The 23,639-nt window shown below is 39.5% G+C and overlaps 1 protein-coding gene across 1 annotated transcript in view; it reads right to left on the bottom strand.

Moving 5' to 3' along the window:
* Positions 1 to 23,639, bottom strand: part of SRGAP3 (SLIT-ROBO Rho GTPase activating protein 3) — a 291,016-nt gene that overhangs the window by 138,270 nt on the left and 129,107 nt on the right. The window contains 2 exon segments of the mRNA XM_042449920.1: positions 1,075 to 1,137; positions 22,869 to 23,031. Coding sequence (XP_042305854.1) covers positions 1,075 to 1,137; positions 22,869 to 23,031 — 226 coding nt within the window.

A 23,639-nucleotide genomic window follows, 5' to 3' on the forward strand; every position in this document is an offset into this window, starting at 1 on the left:
TTGCAGTGCCTTGTTCTCCATTATTATTATTATTATTAAAGACATATTATGCAGCCTCCATTCTTTAAGGAGCACCGGAAGCAAATGGGGCAAAATATGGATGTATTTTTACCTGTTGTATGCCGCTTTGATTGCCTGGCAAAAAGCAGGATAGAAATAAAAATTTTATAATTTTATTTATTAAAATTGCAGCGCTGCACCATGGGAAATGTGTGACCTTGGAGGTTTGCGGGTAGGTGTACCAAGATGGAAGCAAAGTTGCATTCCACACCAGACCAATTCGGACTGAAATCAAAGTGAGCTTGGAAACAATTTTTGTGAATTCACTTGTTACTGAATTCACAAAAATCAGGAGTCACTTTGGATTGACTGTGGATCTGCCTCGGAATGACCCAACCCCCCCCCCATAGAAAGCAATCACATGAAACAATACATCATGTTTTAACGTGAATTCACTTGGTTGGACCTGCAGTGACTTCGGATTAGAGCTGCAAAACCCTCCATGTGATAAGGGCCTCTGTTCCCTATTAGCATTTCAACAACTCCTTATAGAACTACCATTCCCTCCTCCTTCCCTGAAAGGGGAAAATGAAGAAATCCAGCACTCAAATATTCCGCCCCTTCTTTAAAGCACGCCACTTCAATCAGTTACTTCTACCTTCATCTAACCATTGCTTACAACCAGTAAACTGTGGTCTAGGTGAGTAAGTAAAAATAATATAGCAGCTGAGAAAGGGTAGAAGATAGATCTAGCCAACCTACTGTTTAGCATTACTTATGAAGTGATCCATAAATATTTCAGACAAGTATCCTGCAACACACAAAAATCAAACACATACAGATCATGATTGGGATGACCAGTGGGATTCATTTGTTAAGAATTGTAACTCAAGCCTGGCATACATATTTTGAAATTAAACAAATCTAGTAATTTTCAAAAAAGGATGACACTCATTTTGCACCTTGGGAGTAATGTGTTTTTCAGTTTGAAAAATGTGTATTCAATCAGTGCTCAAAACTCTTTGGATTTATTCCAGAAGATCACATTCCAAGTGCAAGAATAAAGTTACTCACAGTGTAGAGTTCATTGGTAACTTTCAGGAGCTCTTCATGCATCTGAAGACCAATTTCCTTACTCTGGAACACAAAACAAAAGAGAAAAGGGTAAAAAATAAATATGATCAATTACTAAGACTTTCTGCAATGGAAAGAATTAAATGAACATATAGCATGGATATTTAGAGTGTGCTGAGAGCTAGTGATGCACCACAAGTTAAATGAGTCTTAGCTTTGGGCTTATAAAATGTAGGAACTACTTTGCACAGCATTATAGTTGTCTAGATAAGGGGGTTATGTTAGTGCCATTTGTGTGTTCTTTACAACAGCTAGCACAACTGGCTAAAAGAAGTTATAAATACATTTATCTACAGTCAGCAGGACAAATCAACTTCAGAGGTTATTATACAACTCTTAGGAGTACACATACAGCAGGGATAGAAATTATGTGCCCCTTGGCAGGTTACACACCGCCATTAAAGTACACGCAGAGCGCGTACTAGGGTTAGGGAAGTGCGGTGCTTCCGCACCTCCCTAACCCTAATACGCGCTCTGCGTGTAAAAAATGACGGCAGCCATTCCAGACGGCCGCCGCCATGAGGACGTCACGACCATGCCGCCTCTATACGGGGCAGCGCGGACGTGACATCCTCGCTCCTTCGGAGCTCCTTCCTGGTTTGCGGCGCCGCTTTGTGTCGCTGGGCGCAGCCGTCTGAAGGCCCCTTTCTCCTTCTCCCCGTCGCCACGGGGTGTCCTTGGGGCTTGAAGCCCCAAGGACACCCCTTTTCAGGCTGCGGGGAAGCGGCGTTTTGCCGCTTTCCCGCAGCCTGAAAAGCGGCGGATCGGGGCCTCAGCGGCTGCCGTTTTGACAGCTGAGGCCCCGATACACTGGGGAAAGGGGCGGGTACAGACCACCCCAAATGGGCGGTCTGTAACCCGCCCTTCAGAGGTTATTGGACTGCAACCCCCACCATCTCTAACACTGGCTATAAAGACAAGGCCTAAGGGGGTTTGCAATCCAGCACCACATGTCCAGAGTTGCATGTTTTCCATACTTGGAGGAGAGATACATTCTTATGCAGTTAGCCGTGAAACAATGTTGCATAATTAATTGTGTTTTCCCAAACCCCATTTTTCTGTAGATTCTACTCAACAGAATAACCAGCAGAATACCAGAACAGTGCAGTGGTTTGAGCATTGGACCATGGCTCCAGAGACCAGGGGTCAATTCCTCACTCGGCCATGGAAACCTATTGTGTTGAGTCACATGCTCTCAGTCCCCCCCTCCAAAAAAAAACCCATGAAAGGGTCGCTTTAGGGTCACCATTAGTCAGAAACCACTTGAAGGCACACAACCACAAAATCAATCACATGGTGGTGGTGTAAAGTAGCTAAAAAGTATTGGAATACTATTTATGGATTGGTTAAAGAAATTTGGCAATTGCAATTTTAGTATGGACCCACTGTTCTATTTATTAAATATATGTGATATGGAAGACTGAGAAAGGAAATATGGCAAGCTCATGTTCTATATGACTACTTGCGCAAGGATTGTTTATGCCAGTAAATGGAAAACATCTGTTAGTCTGGGAACAGAGGAGTGGTTGTTTAAATTAACTGACATGGTGCAATTAGACAAGTTAACTTGTCTAATAAGAGGACAGGATTGGGATAAAAACAAAAGAATTTGGAACCCTTTGCAACAATATCTGAAAGAGAAAAAGATGGAAGGTGCTGGGAAATATATGATTTACACGTAAGGGTATAACACCCTTAAACCTAAAATGCAGGAGGTTGGATTTTTGTTAATTCATTTTATAAGTTCCGTAACTTTAAGACTAAAAAGGATTAGCTGAATAATAAGATAAGATATAACTTTTTTGGTGTTCAGGAAGTAATGTTGTCTACTGTTGTCTTGAATGTTTTGAATGTGCTTTTATATGATGTTTATATAATCACAGAATCATAGAGTTGGAAGAGACCTCAAGGGCCATCAGTCCAACTCCATTCTGCCATGTAGGAACTCTCAATCAAAGCATCCCCAACAGATGGTCATCCAACCTCTGCTTAAAGACTTCCAAGGAAGGAGACTCCACCACTCTCCGAGGAAGTGTGTTCCACTGTCGAACAGCCCTTACTGTTAGAAAGCTCCTCCTATATGTTGAGGTGGAATCTCTTTTCCATTGCTCCATTATATGTTTATTTGTGAGGGGGAGTAGGTAGGGTGTCTATGTAATGGGGTGTAGGATTGTTTGTTATGGTTTGTATGATTAATATAATATTGTATTTGATGTTTTTAATTCAATAAAAATATATTTTTTTAAAAAAATCAAATTATGGATACAAAGCCATCGACACACACAAAAAGACAGTGCCATCACTATGCAGTTGCATTTGTTACCTGTATTTCATGCTTCCTGTATCTGTTTATACTCTTAAAAAAAAAAGAAGGCCAGTGGATTTTGGCAAGAGTGCCTGCTTCTGGTAATGCCATGTTTATATTTGTAAAAATCACTCTCCTCTCTGGATCAGTTCTGTATTGCCTGAGCAACTGTTCTTACAGTTTTAAATCCTAGCTTTGCTGTTTGTTTTTTTAAATATAAAAATATAAAAAGAGTATGTAAATATAATCATGAGTACAGCTCTTTGCAAATAAAATCCCCTTAAGGTATAGAAGTGCCTCAACAGTATCTTATTTATAACACATCAACAATTCCTTTCTGTCCATTCTCCTTCATAAACTGAAGTAGCATAATTCAAAAAGGAGTGCCAATCAAAAGCTAGACTCTGCTGTTCTCATTTCAAAATGTGAAACACAAATTACACACGTTCTATGCTTTGGAACAGGTAGCTAATGAATAAAAATGTAATGTAGTGTTGAACCCAACTGGTCCCTTATAGAAAGTTCTACATGGAATGCACTGCACTCACTTGATGAATTAAATTTGTATTTGTGAGATAACCAATGCATAAGTCACCATGGCCAGACTATTCCTATCCAAAAGCAGTCATAGTTGATGTAATAACTGAAATTTGGAAAAGGCACTTCTTCTCACTGAATCAGCCTTGGCTCCTGTCACATACAATGCTGCCTTATTCCATTTGGCCACCTCATCCGTTATTATCAACTCTGACCGAGAGAAACTCTCAGGAGATCAGGCAAACTGCTTCCTAGCCTCATCTGCAGAGCCTTAGTTTTCTCATGTCTCCCATCCAAATACTGAGTTCCAAACCCAGCAAAAAAAATTATATGTTCAGTGTAGTATGTTGGCATGCCACTTAATCCAGCAGGAAGAGGGTAATCCCAAACAGAACACACAATCTGGACAATTCATGGACCCAGGAACCACCCATCACAGAGATCACACTGACACCCATCTTCTCAGAATTCTGCTTCAGTTTATCGAATTCTCAGGTACATATACCCCCTCCTTTACAATAAACTCAACCACACCATACAACTTTCTTTTCTTTTCTTTTTTGCATCACCAGTGTGTCTTTAATCTTGTTAGGAACAAAATCCCTAACTTTCTGGATTATCCTTGGTATTCCAGAATAAAGGAAAGTCATAATTATTTGATTTATTCAATAATGTTTGCATATATATTTGCAGTAGACTGTTAGCTTTAGGTAATAATTAGAGTAGTTTAACACACTTTTCATTTTAACATAGCTTGCTCATACTGTTGCACTTCTAATTTTCTAAATGATTAAATGTGGAATAGAGAGGAACACTGTCAGAATGATCCATAATTGGCTGGAAAAGCATGTACAAAGAGTCATTATCAATGGCTTTGCTTCAAAGTACACTGGTACCCCGGGATACGAATGCGCCGCGTTACGAAATTTCCGGGTTACGAAAAAAATCCATTAAAAAAAACTGTTCCGGGTTACGAAGGTTATTTCGGGTTACGAAAAAAAATTTGGTGCTTTTCGGCGCTTTTTCGCACCAAATCGCGGCTTTCGCTATTAGCGCCTATGGGGCTTCGGCTTGCGAATGCTTTTCGGGTTACGAATGGCACCGCGGAACGAATTAATTTCGTAACCCGGGGGAGCCCTGTAGAGAGAAGTTCCAAGTGGAGTGCCACAGTGTTCTGTCCTGGGGCCAGTGGCATCACTAGAGTGGGCATCACCTGGTGCGGCACTCATGGTATCACCCCACCATTGACCTCCTCCCATACCACACCATACAGTATCCTTAGTAAAAAAATCCTATTAATGTCATAAATCGTCATTCTCATATATCACTGAATATAATGGTTAAATGTTGTGACACAAATAACTAGCAAAATTAAAATTACACCTTTGAATTACAATATCAATGTATTTATGGGTACACAGTTTCACGTGGTTAAAGTGAAAATTTGTTAAGAAAATTTTAAAAACATATTTTTTAAACAAATACACATTTAAAAGTTAATTTTAAAAAACCCTGAGGTTTTTACCTTCCATTCCTTTTACCTATATTTACCTTTCTCCTCCCACTAAGCCTCGCCACACTCACACCGTCCCTTATGCTGAGCTCCAGCATTTTAAAGGGACACATGCAAATGCCACAGCCAATTTTTGCCAAAAGGCAGATGTTTGGGAGCAATGGTGTCACCACCCCACCTTAGGGTTTCACCTGGTGTGGACATAAACCCCCCCCCCCATGATGCCCTTGCCTAAGGCCAAAACTCTTCAATATTTTTATAATTGACTTAGATGATGGGTTAGAGGAACTCCTTATCAGATTTACAGGTGACACATAACTGGGAGGGGAAATAATATTCCCAGTATATTTTGCACTAGTTAGGCCTCATCTGGAACACTGTGTTCAATTCTGGGCACACCATTTTAAGAAAGATAAAGACAAGTTGGGGCAGGTTCAGTGAAAGGCAATGATTTGAGGTATGGAGAACAAAACATGTATGTGTGTATGTGTATTATGTGTACATAAGCATATATATTTTACTCTGGTTTTAATTTTTTTAATTGATTACTCTTGTTTTAACTTGTTTATCTTGTGTCTTTTTAATAACGTCTTTGTTAATTGTTGTAAGCCACTTTAACTCAAGATCTGGGAGATAAATATAACAACAGCCTATGAAGAACAGTTGAAGGAACTAGGCATGTTCACCCCAGTAAAGAAAAGACTGAGAGATGGCATGATTTAAAAAACCTCAAAGGGCTGTCACAGAGAGAAAGGGGCTGCCCCATACGGTAGGTCTAGTTCTAATAGTCTGAAATTATAGGAGAGTGTATTTCAATTGAACATCAGAGGGAACATTTTGATGGTGAGAGCTCTTCGATAACAGAACCAAATATCTAGAATGGTGGTGGGGTCTCTCTTTCTCTGGACATCTTTAAAAAGAGGCTAGACAGGTACCTGTTGGGGATACTCTAACTGGATTTCCTGAACTAAGCGGGCTTGATGACTTATAGGACCCCTTCTAACTCCATGATTCTATGATGATTCTATTCATCACTAAAAGAAAATATTCCATAATCTTTTTTTTTTCAATTGAAAAAAAAAGGGGTCTAAGGGGATAAGCCAGAAAAATAATTACTATCTCTAAGTTACTCCCCTCCCATTCGTTAATCTTGGTTCTTAATCTTGGTTTGTTAATCTTTTGTATCTTGTAGATTTTTAACAAAACATTTTTTAATTTGTTGTAAGACATTCTGAGTCCAGACCTGGGGGCGGGGAAGATCCTCAACTGGGGGAAGGTGGGATAGAAATAAGTACATAATAATAAGAAGAAAATAATACACTCGTCCCTCCACATTTGCTGGGGTTAGGGGCCCAGGACCCCTGTGAATGTGGAAAAACCACAAACAACAAAAACACTATGTTTTTACCTGAGATAACACCCCTCTAGGAATCTCTAGGTCCTCCAGTTCAACTCTGTGGTGAACATCTGCCAGACATTGACCCTAGAATTGTTCTACTGTTTTATTAGGCTGGCCATCATGAACAATTAAAAAGAAATTAGTATCTTTCTTTCCATAAGACCTGTTTTCCCCAAGAGTATATTTCTTTTACTCTTGTCATGATAATGCAGAAAACTAATAAAGGACACTGCTGTTGCAGTGCCAAGTGCTGCCTTCCTGTTTTCCTGGAGATTACACCAGGAACTGTTTGTATATAATTCTTGTCTTGGATAATTGATTGTAATTTGAAGGAAACCTAGCTCAATTTGATATTCCAGAGTATTGTAGAGTTATGTGCTATAATTAACATGATCTTGGTAAATTATATCTTACAAAACCCACTACACTAAAATAAGTTGATATTATAGAAGATGTGCTGGAAGAAAAACACTAGCTCAAGAGAGAATGAATTCTTTAAAAGAATTCACTTAAACAAACTAAAGAGTATTCTCTTACTACATTGGTGGCTTCAAATACAAATAAAATAAATGAGGAGCAGAGATCAACATTCAGACCTCCATAACTATTGAGGAGCTGTTACTAGCAACCTACCTCACCAATGGTCAGTCTGGTTAGTGCTGATGGGAACTGCAAATTATTGTTGTTGTTGGTACTACTACTATTATTACTACTGCACTCATCCCTCCACATTTGCGGCTTTGACTTTTGTGGATTTGATTATTCACACATTTTTTAAATATATTCTCTCTAGGAATACCTCGGTTCTCCAGCACAACTCTATGGTCAATTTTAAGCAAAAACCACACTGAAGAACCTACAGATTCCTAGAGAGAACACTCCACTAGGCATTTGTAGCTCCCCCAGCAGAATTCTATGGTCAATGTCTGGCAGATGTTGACCACAAAGTTGCATTGGAGGACCTAGAGATTCCTAGAAAGGTTGTTTCTCAGGTAATTTTCCCCACATTCCCAAGGGTCCTGTGCACCATAACCCCAACAAATGTGGAGGGACAAGTGTATTATTTTCTTATTATTATTATACTTATTTCTATCCCACCTTCCCCCAGTTCGGGACCTCTTTCCCCCGAATTCTGGACTCAGAGTGACTTACAACAAATTAAAAAACATATTGTTAAAAATGGACAAGATACAAAAGCTAAACCAAGATTAAAGAATCAAAAACTTAAAACCAAATTGAAATATTTATTTATCAAACATGCACAAGAACACCAGCACAACAACAAGCAAGATCCAGCACACTGTTTGGGTAGAATGGGCCTAGTACAGTCAATCATTAAATGCGGTCTAAACAGAAAAGGCTTTACTTGTTTATGAAAAGAAAGTAAGGAGGATGCCTGTCTAACTGTGTCGGTTATTACCTTTAAAGCCCTACATGGCTTGGGTCCGGGTTACTTACGGGAACGCATCTCCCCATTAATCTGCCCCGCACGCTTAGAACAAGTGGGAAGAACCTGTTAGAGGTGCCATCATCCAAATATGTTCCCACTTCCCAAAAAGTTTTCAGTATAGCTGCTCCTAGATTATGGAAAGGACTCCCAGAGGAGACTCACCTTGTTACATCCTTGGAGATTTTCAAGAAGGCGGTAAAGACAGAGCTCTTCCGCCACGCATATCCTCCTGACCTTTTATGAAGACCATTGGTACGGACCGAGAGCACCTGACCCCATGACTGATTGATGATTGATGATTGATGTTTTATGTTTTATGTTTTTAGCTGTGGTTTTAATTGTAATTAATGTTGTAATATTACAAGTGTTTTTAACTCTGTTGAGATCCCGCCTTGATCCATTAGGAGAAGCGGGAAGATACAAATAAAAACTATTATTATTATTATTATTATTAACTTCTCTGAATTCATCAGCATCTAGAGGGTGCCAGCTATTCCCAAAGGTGACATAGTTGAAGAAATTACAAGCTATGAATTAGGAAATACAGAATCAAAATGTCAAACTCCTCTTCTCTACAAACTTAACAGTATCCAAGCTGAAGGACTCTTGTTGCTACAGTTGCACTTTCCATTTTCCCAAAACACAGTTGGGTAGACATGTTAATGGATACAAGCACACAGATTCTGTCTAAGATCTGCAAAGCCGGGAAAGATAAGTAAGCGAGAGATAAAGCATTACCAACAGATGGGTTGATTGCTCAATTTATTTTTTCCGAAATGAACTTACAAGCCCCAATTCATCATTATAAGTCCATTTCATTTTTCAGAACAAGCAACTGCATTCTGGCTAAAAACGTTGAATCTGAATGGTCTACGCCAAGAAAAGCCTAATAAATTGATTCGAAATCTTGAAAATGCAGATTAATCAGACAGATAAAGGAAAGAAGGAAAAGTTTCCTTGCTATTCACAATCTGCTCTTTTGATCAAGCATCTGCATTAGCAGAAGATGGTACAACGAAGATACGAAAGAATTACACTTTTGTCTGTCAAAGCCCGAAGACCACAGTATCTGAATTGTTCTGTATTTTATTCAGAGGTTGGGAAAGGATCGTGTTTCTGACTATATCCCGCAGAATCCCCTAATGGCTATGCTGGCTAGAACCTGGTGAGTAGTCCTAAAAGGTAACTTCTACAAGATCTAAGTCTACCCTTTGACATTACTACTGCAAAAAGGCAAACACAGTGGGGAAGTTTCTTATTTGTTCTGCAATACTGGCAGCATTTGGAATAAGTAAGGGGGGGATTTTCACATCTTTCAGGGACGTAGCCAAGGGGGGGGGTTCTTGGGGTCCGGACCCCCCCTTCCATTAGAAAAATGAATGGTGTGTGCTGCTGCGCCACCGCACTCAAGCCCCATTATAATGGTGGCGCTTAGTCTGGACCCCCCCCTTTCCTAAAATCCTAGCTACGTCCCTGCATCTTTCCATTATCTCATCACCAAAACACTGTTGCCACAAATAGCCGTCCATTCTCTCCCTAATTTCAGGCTCCCCACCATGTAAAATACGATTACCACTGACAAAAATAAGCAGAAAGATGGAGAATGCAACATCCTTAAAATTCCAACAACGAGACCAAGTGGGTGAATGGGTTAAGGGGCATTGGATTGTGGGGCAAACTTTCCTCTAGGCGCAACCAGCCTGACCAGTAACAAACATTTCAGAATACATTTCTGTTTTGAAAGTGCCTTCCTGTCCCAGAGCTGAATCGGTCAATTCGCTGTCATCAAACAGATTTCTAAGATGGAAAACTGAAAATTCAAGAACAATCTACAAAAATGTAACCAGGGTCCCAGGAGAGAGGAAAAATAAATTGTTTGCTCATATTTGTGCTATGTTCTTCAGAGTGGCTATTATACATAAATCCTGCTAATCTGAGCCCAAGATTTGCAGGACCACCTTACCATATTTGCACAGTGTGTCTCCCTTATCTGAAATAAGAGATAAGGGCTGAGTCTCCCTTATCTGAAATACTGTATTTTCTCGCGTATAAGACTACTTTTTAACCCAGGAAAATCTTCTCAAAAGTCAGGGGTTGTCTTATATGCCCGGTGTCATCTTATAGGGCAGGTGCTGAAACTTCTGAGCTGGACTGGAGAATCTGCGGTCGCCGCATATGGTGGGGGGAGCTCACAAATGCCCATATCCCCACCGTATGCGACGATCGTATGAAAGCAGCTACCGCTTTGATAGTCTTGGAGACAGGGAGCACTGGACAGGCAGGGAGAGGTGACCAATCCAAGCAGGCTTTGTATACAACAAGGTTTCCTGCTAAGTACCTGCATGTCATTTGAATTAAAATTACCATATTGAAATAAAATCTGATGGTTTTTTAAAATTTTTATTTGGTGTGCGTTGGAAGAGGGGTAGTATTATACGGCGAGTATATCCCAAACTCTATATTTTAACTGGAAAAGTTGGGGGTCGTCTTATACACCCAGTCGTCTTATACGCCGGAAAATACGGTACTTGTGACCAGAAGTATTTTGGAGTTTTTTGGAGTTTTGAACATAATGTGATATCTTGGCAATGGGATCCAAGTCTAAATGTGAAATTCATTTAAGGCCCAAACAGACAGGCCCAAAAACAAGCTGTTTCAGGTCACTTTGGAGGTACGCTGTTTAAATGACACACGCATCTTAAGAGGCCAGAAGCTGTACCAAAGCTATGCTGCAGTCCTTAGGCCTGGAGCGTGGCTTTGGCATGGCTTCCGGCCTCTTAGGACACATGCATCATTTAAACAGCATACCTCCAAAGTGACCCAAAGCAGCTTTATTTTGGTCTGTCTGTACGGTTCCTAAGTTTCATATACACCTTGTACACATAGCCTAAAGGTAAATGTATTCACAATACTTTAAATCATTTTTGTGCATCAAAAAGCAAAGATGTCACTATGGGATGAAGCAGACGGAGCAAAAGGAGCAGCCAGAGGCCGCTTCTGCCCAGATCATCACAGGACTGCATCAACCAGACACAGTAGTCCCAAGGGCGGCTGTTGCCATGATCCCAAATGGACTGTGAAAAGAACTGATAAGAAACTGCTCCTTTTTTGACCAGGTTTGGGCTGCATTAGGCAGCACTGGTGCAGCCTCTGCATGATTATAGGTGTGCATTATGTGCACGCCCTGCTCCCAGATCGGCCGGGCAGCAGCCATTTTGGGACATCAGCTTGAGGGCTTTCTCAATCATCCACGTGGACAATTTTGCATTTTGGAATATTTCAGATTTTGGAATTCCAAATAAGGATGACTCAACCTGTTTTACTTACTATATTTTGTAAGGGATTCATACCACACTCTTCAAGAGGCTTCCTCATATAGGCAAATGTTTGACTCTTGAAAACGACTACACAGGGTACTTCTTGTCATCTGTCCTTGAGTAAGATATTGTCAGCACATAAATAACACAACATATTAACCAAAAAAATAGAAAGGAGGTTGGGTCCCTTCCCCCAATATGCTGTCTCTGTTCCTAAATCTGTTATCACCTTTCAGAAATATTTCTTTTAAAAATGTTTGTAAAGGAAAGGTGATAGTTCTAGTAATATGCCTGGAATGTTTTGATTGCAAGGATTTTCAATTTTTGCTGGTTCACAACCCCAGCCTTAAGCTCTGAAAATACCCAGTTATAAACCCTTCCAAGGAAAATTTACTATTATGCTGGTGAGAACTTGGGTATTTCATTCAGCAAGAAACCGCAACCACTAGAGGACAAGTGCCCTTTGTCATTTTAACTTTAAACAACCATGACAACAAGCAAGGCAGTTATTACTATTATAAAGATCTTGAGAGACAAGTTTAAATACCACTATGAGCCGCCCCATCAACCAAAAAATCACCAATAGGAGATTGTATGAACTTAGTATAACTAATGAAAGGCTTTGGATTTGGAGCTTGAAAATGAATCATGTCTCTCAGGCAGGTTGTTATAACAAATGGCCAAACATTTGACAGGTCTGACAGTCTGGCCCACATCAGCAACATAATCCAAAGAGGTATGGGGGACAGGGGAGCAGGAGGAAATGAATCTCAAGCTTGATTATAAATCTAAGCTTGGCCACAAGACATTTTTTCCCTGCTTGGAATTCATTCCTGGACTATGGACAGCATTAGACTATGCCATTAACACTTAGGTCAGGCAGCTTCAGATATAACGTCAGTTTGGTATTGATGTTACTGGCATCACTGCACTACTCTAATAAGATTATGGTATAGTGCTACTAACTGTGCAGTAGCTAACAGAAAGATGGCCAGCAAAAATCAGAAACCACCAGGACCACCCCACTACTTGACCAGGAGAATACATGGCTTATTTTTGCCTATATGTTGCAAATCCTGAAGCATTTTTACATGTTGTGTTCAATTATCAAACTAGCCAGGAAGAACAGTACGCAAAGAGATTTTCAAGGACATTTGACACTAACTGTGTAGAAGGAGTACTAGCATAAGTTTTCTTGAGTTTATCACATAGGACTAATCGCGTGCAGAAATGGAATTTAAAAATCCAGGGAAAAAAACCACAAAAGCGGGTTGATTTTCAGACACGTTGGGGTTAATAAACAATAATGCAACATTAACCCAAATTGAAAGTTGACAAAGCTTGCTCCTTTTTACTTTTGGAATTTTCTGAAAGTAAAAGGAGCAGGTTTTTGTCTACTTTCTCTTCAGGTTAATGTTGCGTCAATGCTCATTAACCCTTATCTCATGTGAAAATCAACATGATTTTGCGAGTTTTGTCCTCTTTCTGTTCAGGTTAACCACTGGTGTCATCTGAAAATCTACCCAAATTTGTGGGTTTTTTACAGTTTAAAATCAGTTTCTGCACGGGATCCATCCCATGTGATAAACTCCATAGACTTGGTCTATTTCCTCAGATGCTATGAAAGCTTGTAACTTCTACACAGTTAGTCTCAAAGGTACTGCAAAATCCCTTTACACAGATTAAAACAGCTATTTCTCTAAATTTTATCCAGAAATATTTTTTCCTGCTTCATTCTAGTTATTAGCTGATCTAGAAATAAGAATTATTTTTTTTAAAAAAAATGGAATGAGCAAAATATCCATACCCAAGGACATTTGCAATTCCTTTAATTTAACAAAACATGCAACTGATACTTAAGGGCCAAACTTCACAGCTGACATCAGTTTCTAACTGAAGGAATGTCGCTTGCCCCTTGTGAGCAATATTGCCTTTACAGAAATATTTTTAAGATTGTTGCTAGAAATTAGAGATGTTGATGGGTGTTTCATGGCTGATTTTCCCCTATTGAACAGTTGGAGCTCCAGGACCATGTATGACTGATGTACCTAGAGATATAAAATGTATGCAAACTTTGAAGGGAAAGCTTGAAGGAAAACCCATCAATTTCCATTGTATAAACTGTTAAGACACTATTCATCTTTCTAATATTTGAGTGTTGATAGACTAGGGAGAGGATATTTCATATTATTGTCTCTCCAGAACCTTCAGCTGTCACCATTGCTGCTTGAAGGAGCCAGGAACTGTAGGTTATCCAGCTGCCAGATGAGAAGAAGCTTAAGCCCTAGATAGGGAAGGTCACCTGGTGCTCCTGGACTGATGTAGAGCTCTAAAGAGCAACAGTTAAAGAAAGAGGCAGTAACTAACATCCAAGGCTAGGAGGACATTTTACACCTTCATTTTGTTAGCACAGTGCTTCCCAAACTTTGGTTCTACTGGTGTTTTGGATTTCAACTCCCAGAAGCTCCAAACAGCTTGGCCAATGGCCAGGAATTCTGAGATCAGAAATCCAAAACGTCTGAAGACCAAAGTTTGGGAACCATTGCTCTAGTATATTCCATCATCACTGTCATTATTATTGTGCATGTGTGTGGGGTTTTTTTTAAAAGGAAAACAGGAATGGGGAATTTGGGGGGGGGGGGGGGGGTAGGAGCCTCAATGCCATGCAGGGGACCTTGGGGCACTGTACACTCCAAAATTTCTTTGGCATTTTAATGTACCTATGCCTTCTAGCATGAATATGCTCTCTTGACATACTAAGGCCATGAGAGGACCTTTTCTCCCCAACACAAAGTGACCCAGAAGTCAATAGCAAGTCACTTCAAGGTTGGCGGGAGGCCTCTTATGGGCAAAATTGGCCTGAGAAAGGGGGGAGGGGTGAGAAGATACCTCCCACACCACATAGGGGGCAATGGGGGGGGCTGTAGGGGCACAAAATGGGCTTAAGGCTACATGTGACCCATGGACTGCACTTTACATGCTCTTGGGGTAGAAGAACTGACGTTTGTGTGTTAATGTTTGTATTCTTTCTATTGCTCTTTCTTATCAAGCAAAAAAGTGGAATTAAATGTTTTAAAACAAAGTGAGCACTCTAAGGAAACAAAGGAAGCAATACACTAAAGAGACTTTTAAAAAACAATGACAGGGGAGCAATTCTTTATTAAAAATAAGCATCCCCTCAAAATGATGCAGAAGGTAGATAGATTCACTGCAAGGTGCTGAGTGTGATTCAGCAGACTGCCTTAGTCAGGAGCACTAGAAAATACAGAAATATATCATTACATCAAATGTTGCAAGACATCCCCAAAATATGTCAAGTTGATTTTTTACAATTTTTAATAGATTCATTATCTTTCCTGCATAACAGTTTTGCAAAACATGCCATATGCAATGTCATGTAAGAAGCACTTTGATGTATCTAAATGCTGCCTATCCCATTCTTTGCTTTGCTTATTAAGTACAAACTTATGTTACAACATGGTAAGAGGCTATCATAATAAATACCTGTGGAGGAAACAATAATAAAATCTTTAATAAAGCAATATTATATCTCACCGGGATAAACAAAAACCCTACACTAAGAGTAAGCTTGAAACATTACCTCCCAGAATTTTAAATTTCTCTATAAAGATATGCGCAATATCAATAGACTGCTGGGAAAAATGGGGCAAGAAGATATAACGCTGTATGATAGTGACTTAAATTTCAAATTAGCAGCAACAAGAACCCACATTCAAAAGATTTTTTTAATTATTTATTTAAAGCTGGTTTTGAACATGCAAGCTACTGTATTCCTTAATATTGCCACTGGCATTAAGCAGTTACATCAGTGGCCTATTTCCCCCCTCCCTCTTACTTTTCCAAAATGAATAACTTACTCTATTTATTTTCACCAAGTCTAACCATCCATGTTAATATTAGGAGACATGAATTTCCAGTAATCAGTGTGATCTCTTGTTAAGATTGGGTCACTGCAGGATGCTGTCTATTCAGACTACCACAAAGATCTGGCATGACAATTAGATCCTCTCACATTATCTATTGTCTTGAGATTTTGGCTCTTTATCCTTGCCAAGTGAACCCCTCTCCCACCATGACTGGAAATTAATTATTTATGCAACTGTCACAACATGATGATGTCATGTCATCTGATGCCAGCAAGCCAAGAGAAGCAACAACCCAATGATGGTTCTCAGTCCCATCCCAATATAGCTCTGAATGGCTCCAATTACATCAGCACAGGCCTCCTTCAAAGGCCAACTATTTCTAGCTGGGGCTGGATACAATGAGCAATAGCCTATTTAAGAAAAGCCATTGTATATATGATTCAAGGAACCAAACTACCAAAAGCCATGTGTATTCATTTATTCCATCTCCCCCTTTAAAAGTTCACAACAAACTCAAATAGAACATTTGCCATGAAATATTTTCTATTCAGATTGCTTCTTAATTCTTGGAGTAAATGCATTGCCACTAACCCCAAGGAAGCTATTGTGCATTAAATTAATGTTTGTTTGTTTTCTCTCTCTCAAGTAACTCTGAAATAGGAAGGCTGTGAACAGTTCTTTATTGCTTTTGAAGTATCATTTCACCATAGGACAAACACTTCACACTAACACAGAAACTCCTCAATTCAGGAACTGCAAGGATGCCCAAAATATCCACTATGTTATTTGCTGAAGATGGCACAAGCTGAAGCAGAAAACTGGAAAAAGGAAACTGTTTGCACTTCAGGATACTACCACACATGGTGAATTCTATCTTCTATCCTCCTATTACAATAAAAGCACCAATTATGTAATACACCAAAGCAGCAAACAGAGGACAAGATAGTGACTCAACAGTGGAAATAACCAACAAAGTACCATAGGGGTAATGTCAGCCATTTACTCTCTAGTTCTCATCTAAACCACCAACATGCCATAAGTTCACCTGCCTATCATATAGCAATAGCAAGTACACATTTGCGGCTTTGACTTTTGCAGCTTTGATTATTCATGGATATTATTAATATGTTCTCTCTAGGAATACCTAGGTCCTCCAGTGGAACTCTATGATCAACTTTAACCAAAAGTCACACTGAAGGACCTAGAGATTCTTAGAGAGAACACTCCACTAGGCATTCATAGCTCCTCCAGCGCAGTTGTATGGTCAATGTCTGGCAGGTGTTGACCACAGAGTTGCACTGGAGGGCCTAGAGATTCTCAGGTGAAAACAGTGTTTTTGTTATTTGCAGTTTTTCCACATATATGGGGGTCCTGTGCCCCAAGGCCCAACGATGTAGAGGGACGAGTGTACATTTCTATGCCACTTATCAATGAACTAGCACTTCCTAAACAGTTTACAATGTGTAAGTCAATATAGCAACACCTCCAATACTGCTTAAGGTGTATTATTGCTGACCACCTCTCTCCCAGCTTCATTTTGGCTCCTCTAAAAAAATTAACCTGTTTTCCTGTTTGCTTTGGCTAGTTAGTAGTCTGTTGTTCCAACATACAACAGTTTGATATTCTTTGCCCATTTGCTTTCTTTGCATTCCCAGTACATACTTCAGCAATATAAAAACAGTATCATTTAGTCTAATAAAACATCACAGTAAAATGCTATGTACAAGCTTTAGCTTTACCTCAAAACTGCCCAGTAATGAAATCCCTGGGGACAGGAAACAGAAGGAAAAAGCTGTTTGAGGAAGAAAACTGTTATGTTTATCAGCTCCCTTTCACTGGCTACAAGCAACAATAAGTCTCTGGAATTTTTCCTCCTTTCTATACTCTTCTCCTTACTATATTTGTGGAATGGCAGTGGGTTGGACTTGCTGGCCCTTAAGGTCTCTACTAACCCTATGATGTTCTGATTCTATGAATAGCCATTGTAGGGAAGTCTACATCAAATAATGGTGCCATGGATGAACATGTATCCTGTAAATCAGAGGGGGTCAAATCTTACCCCCCTCCAGAGATTTTTGACTTACAGCTCCTGCTGGTCCTAGCTAGCACAGTAAGTGTTAACAGATTATGGGAACTGCAGCCCAAAAGCATCTAACTGCTGCAGCTTTATATGTGTGGGGTTTCAGGAGGAATAGAACAGAGACAACTGTAAGAAATGCAAATCCATGCACATAAAACTTTGCACTTGCTATGAAAAATAAAATCAAAGGTGCTTTGGGGGAAAGCTGTGAGAAAAAATGGACCTTTTATTAGATTAAAGAGGACACACTCCCCTCCCCCCAGCCTATTCAGCAGGGGGGGGAATCTTAAACCAATGAGATGGAGTCCTTTTGTTGAAACCAAGGGAAAGGCACACAGCACTGAAAAACCTTGTGGTAAGGCGACAGAAAACTTCAAACAAATGTGAAAGTAAGGCAGGTGCATTTTAAATTGTTACCCAAAAGTTACAGGAAGTGGCAATTAAAACACCTGGAAAAGAAGAGATGTGTTTTATTGGCAGTCTTTAGGTCCATGCATGGAACTCAACCACTGAAGACTGTTCAAATGTTGCTATGGCCAACAGACACTATCCTGTCTACTCATTGGATAGTCCACATATTTTTGGAATAGTTACCACAAAAATGTCAAGTACAAATGAATAAAGAGGGCCTAAATACCTGCAAGGCACCAAAGCCTGTCTCATCTTTGAAGCTAAGCAGAGTTAGCTCTGGTTAGTACTTGGGATGGGAGACTGACAATGAGTACCAGGTGCTGTAGGCTATATTTCAGAGGAAGGAACTGGCAAGACCACCTCTCAGTATTGCTTGCCTAAGAAAACCCTATGAATAAGCAAATGAATGAAAGAATACTGTCCAACAGTTAACACCACAAGCAGATTGCCAAGGGCTATTCAAATCTGGAACAATTATGGATGCATCTATGTAATCCTCTGTTTATTGCAAATATTCATGTTTACACAGTGAAAATACCCATTTGCAGTGGAAAAATTTGCCACACATTATCATTCTTGTATGCACGTGCCTACAAGATGTCAAAACCTATTAACAATTGTCAGGGATGATGGGAGTTGTAGCTCTTCACCTCTGGCTCGAACTCACCACCTGGTTGTGCACCGCGCTGACCAGTTTTGGCCAGTGCTTATAGCTTAGCAGAGTTACAGAGAATAGGCTGAAGACCCTGACAAACTCTCCAAGCCTTCTCACTCTTGCTTCCACAGAAGTCTTCACCCTTCTTCAGGATCCAGCTGGCTCTTGTAGCTTCACCCAAGACACCAGACAACTCAGTAGTCTTATATAAAAGATTTACTTTATTCTACTATATACAGCTCCAAACTATCCAACACTACTCCTCACTCTACCACTACTACAACCCACAAAATACATTGGGATGCATAGTCATTATTATAGTCAATGCATGGTACCACCCACTGTTGTCTGTTTCCACCCAGTAGGCGTGTACACCATTCCCATTGGTTCTCTTGGTTCATCCCACAATTAGTGATTTCATCATCTCAGCCTTGACCACTTAACAATTGTCAGGTGTGTACAATTATCCACTATGCATTTCTTGTCCTTGGCATTCAGGACTTGTTAATTGTATTACCATTTACACCTGTGTGGTTCCCAATTGGCTTCTGCTGAGTCACCCTGACTCTCACATACATGTTTTATTTCATTTACTGTATATCCCATGTTGCTTTTTTCTTGACAATAATGGCTCAAAGGGGGAAATTAAAACTGACATCTTTGAAACAAAATGTTGCTCTAATTCACCATCAGAGCAATCTTCAACAGCTGGGGTGTTCTTAACCCTACTAGCACCAACCAGCTCACATGAGTACTACTAAAATTTGTTTGAGTAGAATCTCAGAAGAACAAGGACTGACAGAACTACACAAAACACTACACAGAAACAAGCTTGCATTGGTTTCAAAGAAATAATTGTGTTAGTCTCCTACAGCATCAAAAGGAGGGAGGGAAGGAGGGGAGAAAAATAAATGAATGTGGCAGCGCCTTTAAGACTAACTGCTCATGCAAATATAAAAACTAATAATGTCTTAAAGGCACTGCCACATTTAGTTATTTTTCTCCCCCTTCCTTCCTAAGCTTGTATTGGCTGAACCACCATTCTCATTCAGACAACCATTTCAGAGAGAACCAAGCTTAACTTCCTCCATTCAACTTTCACCTGGTAAAATTAATTTGAATTTGTCTTTCATTTTGTTTCTGAAGATGGCTCATATCAGCCAGAATGGTTATTATTAAAATAAAATAATTCATGAACATATGTCTTTGGGTATTACCTCTCATTTATACAGTTGCCACATTTCAAGGCTAACCTGATGACAAATAACAAGAAATAGTTAATAAAAATGCCATAGATAGCATTTTGTAAAAGGCTTCAAAAATAGCCATGTTCAGGACTTATGAAGGGGGCTTTTGTTATCAAGTCAGAAGACCACTTTATCTCAGATCTAATTAATCTTTATTACATGTTGATCATTGAGACAGTAGTGAATCCTGCTTTATCAGTCACTGGAATACATGAAGTTCTGATCTTGGTAAATAATACCATGGTTTCACAATGCCTTGGTGCTTTCAATTACTACCCCAGTCATAGGAAGGATATTGCAAAGAGTGATACAAAAGGGGTTAAAGCCCAAAGGCTGGCTTCTAAAATGTGTGACATACTGAGTACACATCCACATAATAATGGCAAATTCCAAGATCAAATGAGCTTATTTTTTGGATTTATTTCATCATGATTTCCAAAGACATGCATGGTCTAATCAGAAGAGTGCTAAGACATCAACCTCAAGGGAGATATTGTGATGAGAGTCTCAGAGGCACACACAATTCAACACTGCTGCACTGCTCTGATTAAAAGCAGGTGCTTGTTATGACAAGCTGCAGATGGATTCAGGGCTGATGCTATCTCTGTCCATGCCAGGATCACATCAGTTCAGGACATTGTGGAAGAGAAGTAAGTAGAAAGGGGGACAGGGTATAAACAGATGTCTGCTGGCCTTGTCAGAAAAAAAAGGTGCTTCCAGTGCCAACTGCCTAAAAGCCACTGTTCAAGAAGCAAGCCACTGAAGGATCAAGACCAAGAACTCTTCTATAATGTTTCAACATTTCATTATATGGTGTTTTTTTTTAAATAGTCTCCTAAACTGTGACTCTTGGCCCAGCCTACATCTGAGGCATTACAATTGTAACATTTCAAATCCTGATGTTATACCTGTATTTAGATGGTAAAAAAGATGGCCACAATTCAAATTTACAATAAAATAAGCCACTCCCCACAAAGATAATAGAGGAAAACAAAGGAATGTGTGAAGACAAAGCTAGTGAATCAGTAGGTAGCAACAGAAAACAATCCATCTTCATCATCTAAATTATAAAAGAAGTATACAGATCTAATCCCAATATTAGCCCTACCAATAGTAGACCCAGAGAAATATATAATAGTGGTTAATCAGAATTAATGCTAGGTCCCATTGATTTTGATGGATTTATGCTAGATATTTAATGCATTTATTGCCTCTCAGTCTGCCATGGATCCCAGGTTGATGCACAATAGATTAAAAACATTTAAAATAATTAAGAAGAACTATTTACAAGCTAATTTAAAAACAGAGCTTCTTCAAAGACTGATGGCTGTGCAGAAAAACACCATCTGAGCAGCCAACCAGAGGCCCAGAAGAAACTGAGTTCCAAAGTCAAGGTGCTGATGCAGAGAAAGCCCTATCACATATATATATCAACACTATGAGCTTCTCAGATACACAGAAAGGCATCCAATGAGCATCTCAAATTTTGAACTGGCTAATATTCAGGTAGGGCTATCATTGGATGCAGCTTAGGCCTGAAGGGAGATATTGTGAATAGAGTCTGGGAGGCACACATAATTTAACACTGCTGCTGTGTCTTGAATAAAAGCAGGTGCTTATAGTTCCAGAATACTTCACATTTGAGTACTGAGTGGAAAACAGATAGCAAGAAAAATATAATTAGGAACTGATATTCTAAAATAAAGATTCTAAAATAAAACAAGCAAAAGGTCTCTCCTCACACCAACCCACCAGTTCACAAGAGTAGTTTTACCTTCCATTTTTCTACCAATGTCACCTTAGGCTAAAATAATATTTTGAAAGTATGACATTATCCCTCATTCGTAGCTAAGTCACTCCAATCTACTAAAGACAATCTGCATTCCACCACAACTCTTAAAACCTAATCTCCCTCTCTAAGTCCAGTTCTAAATGTGTTCACAGAATTTCCTATGTAGCTAAGTAGAGCCTACTAATATGTTTGTGAAGATTATTCAGTTCCATGGACACTATTGTCTACTAAAAACCAGCTATTGATTGACCTACAGTGCTGTCTCCTTTGGTTCCAGTGGAAATGGTTTCAGAAAAACAAACACCAGACCTTCATAAAGACATTAATAAAACTCACATCTCAGGGAGATGTTGGTGTTCACTAGAGTAAGACTTCTTTGTTGTAGCATCTCCCATTTGGAAAACCCTTACCAAATTCACATAATCCCAACATTTATGACTTTCCATTTGTTTTTTAAAAAGCTACAACAATGTTGTGATGTTAAGACAATGATCTTGTTAGATGTTATCAAAGTGAGAAAGGGAGGATTCAGCAGGGAACGTATTAACAGTGCAGCCTTCTTTTACGTGGGGGATCCGTTCCGGACCCCCCTGCATAAAAGAAAAAGTGTGTATGCTTGAGCCCCATTACAGGTAATGGGGTTCGTGCTCACAGCAACACATGGTGGCGGCAGCGCACACACGCCATGGGCGTAAACACCATTGTTTCTTCTGGTGCACAGTGGCAGAAGAAGCAGCACTGCTTTCAGCATATGAAAGCAGCATATAATGCGCCTGCGTATGACGCGGGCACACTGTACAATGTAGTTCTGCCCTGCATAGAGACACATCTATCCCCTGGACCAAATTATTCCCTCCTATGTGTGTCTGAATAATGGAGACATACGCCTCATCACTTAAGGAGACTCATAATATAGTTAGCTACAGAGCAATGAAATCCTTTAATATGGAGGGAAACATCCAGTGATTCCAATGATGCAATGGAAGTCATGGTGCTATAACTATGTGCAGAGAATGAGTGATGAACAGTTATAGCAGGACTGACTCCCCTCCTCCCCAGTATAAAGGGTTTAAAACTGGCTTTCCTTGTTTCTTTGTTTCTCAAGGGAAAGCATTTAAATGACATGTCAACATTTGTTTACCTTTTTAAATAGTCGGATGACATCCTCACTGATCTGGGAAAGTCTGACAATGACATTGTTCATGAAGATGTCATTCAGGGTCGCATGGTCTCTGCTCTCTCTCCGTGTCTGGGTTAGTACCAGATACCAGCAATTCACAGGTGAAAGCAAGTGCTGATCCTTTCTATAGATATAAAACAAAACATTTTTAGAATAAATAAATAAATAAATAAAATTTCATAGTTCATGAATAATCACACTTCTCTTACAATTGGCAATAATGAATTCCAATGAGTAAAACTTAACTTCACAAAATTTGTTCAAATAAAAAAGGAGACTGTGCCCCCAAATACATTTTCTGAAAATTGTGTATTATCCGACTGCTTTAATTCATTGCAAGTGACAAGCCAATATGACTCAACAGTTCACAGTTGATTAAAATGCGAAAAGTAAATACATAAACTAATTTAGTGAAGGCTTTCACAGGCGCATCTATAGTCTTTTGTGGGTTTTTCAGGCTATGTGCCATGTTCTGGAAGAATTTATTCCTGACATTTTGCCAGCATCTGTGTATAAATCATCATGGATATAAAATGCTATTTGAAAACACTGAAATTCTGGACCATGCCAACAACTATCAGGTCAGAATGCATAGGGAAGCCATTGAAATCCACAAACACCTAGACAACTTCAACAGTAAACAAAGTTTGGCTACCAGTCCTGAAAAACACCAAAATCAAGGCCCAGCAATTGCAAATGAAAACCACCCAGGTTCAGGGGATTTTTTTGCAA

The sequence above is a fragment of the Sceloporus undulatus genome, chromosome 2 (genome assembly GCF_019175285.1).
Source record: "Sceloporus undulatus isolate JIND9_A2432 ecotype Alabama chromosome 2, SceUnd_v1.1, whole genome shotgun sequence".
Taxonomy (NCBI): Eukaryota; Metazoa; Chordata; class Lepidosauria; order Squamata; family Phrynosomatidae; genus Sceloporus; species Sceloporus undulatus.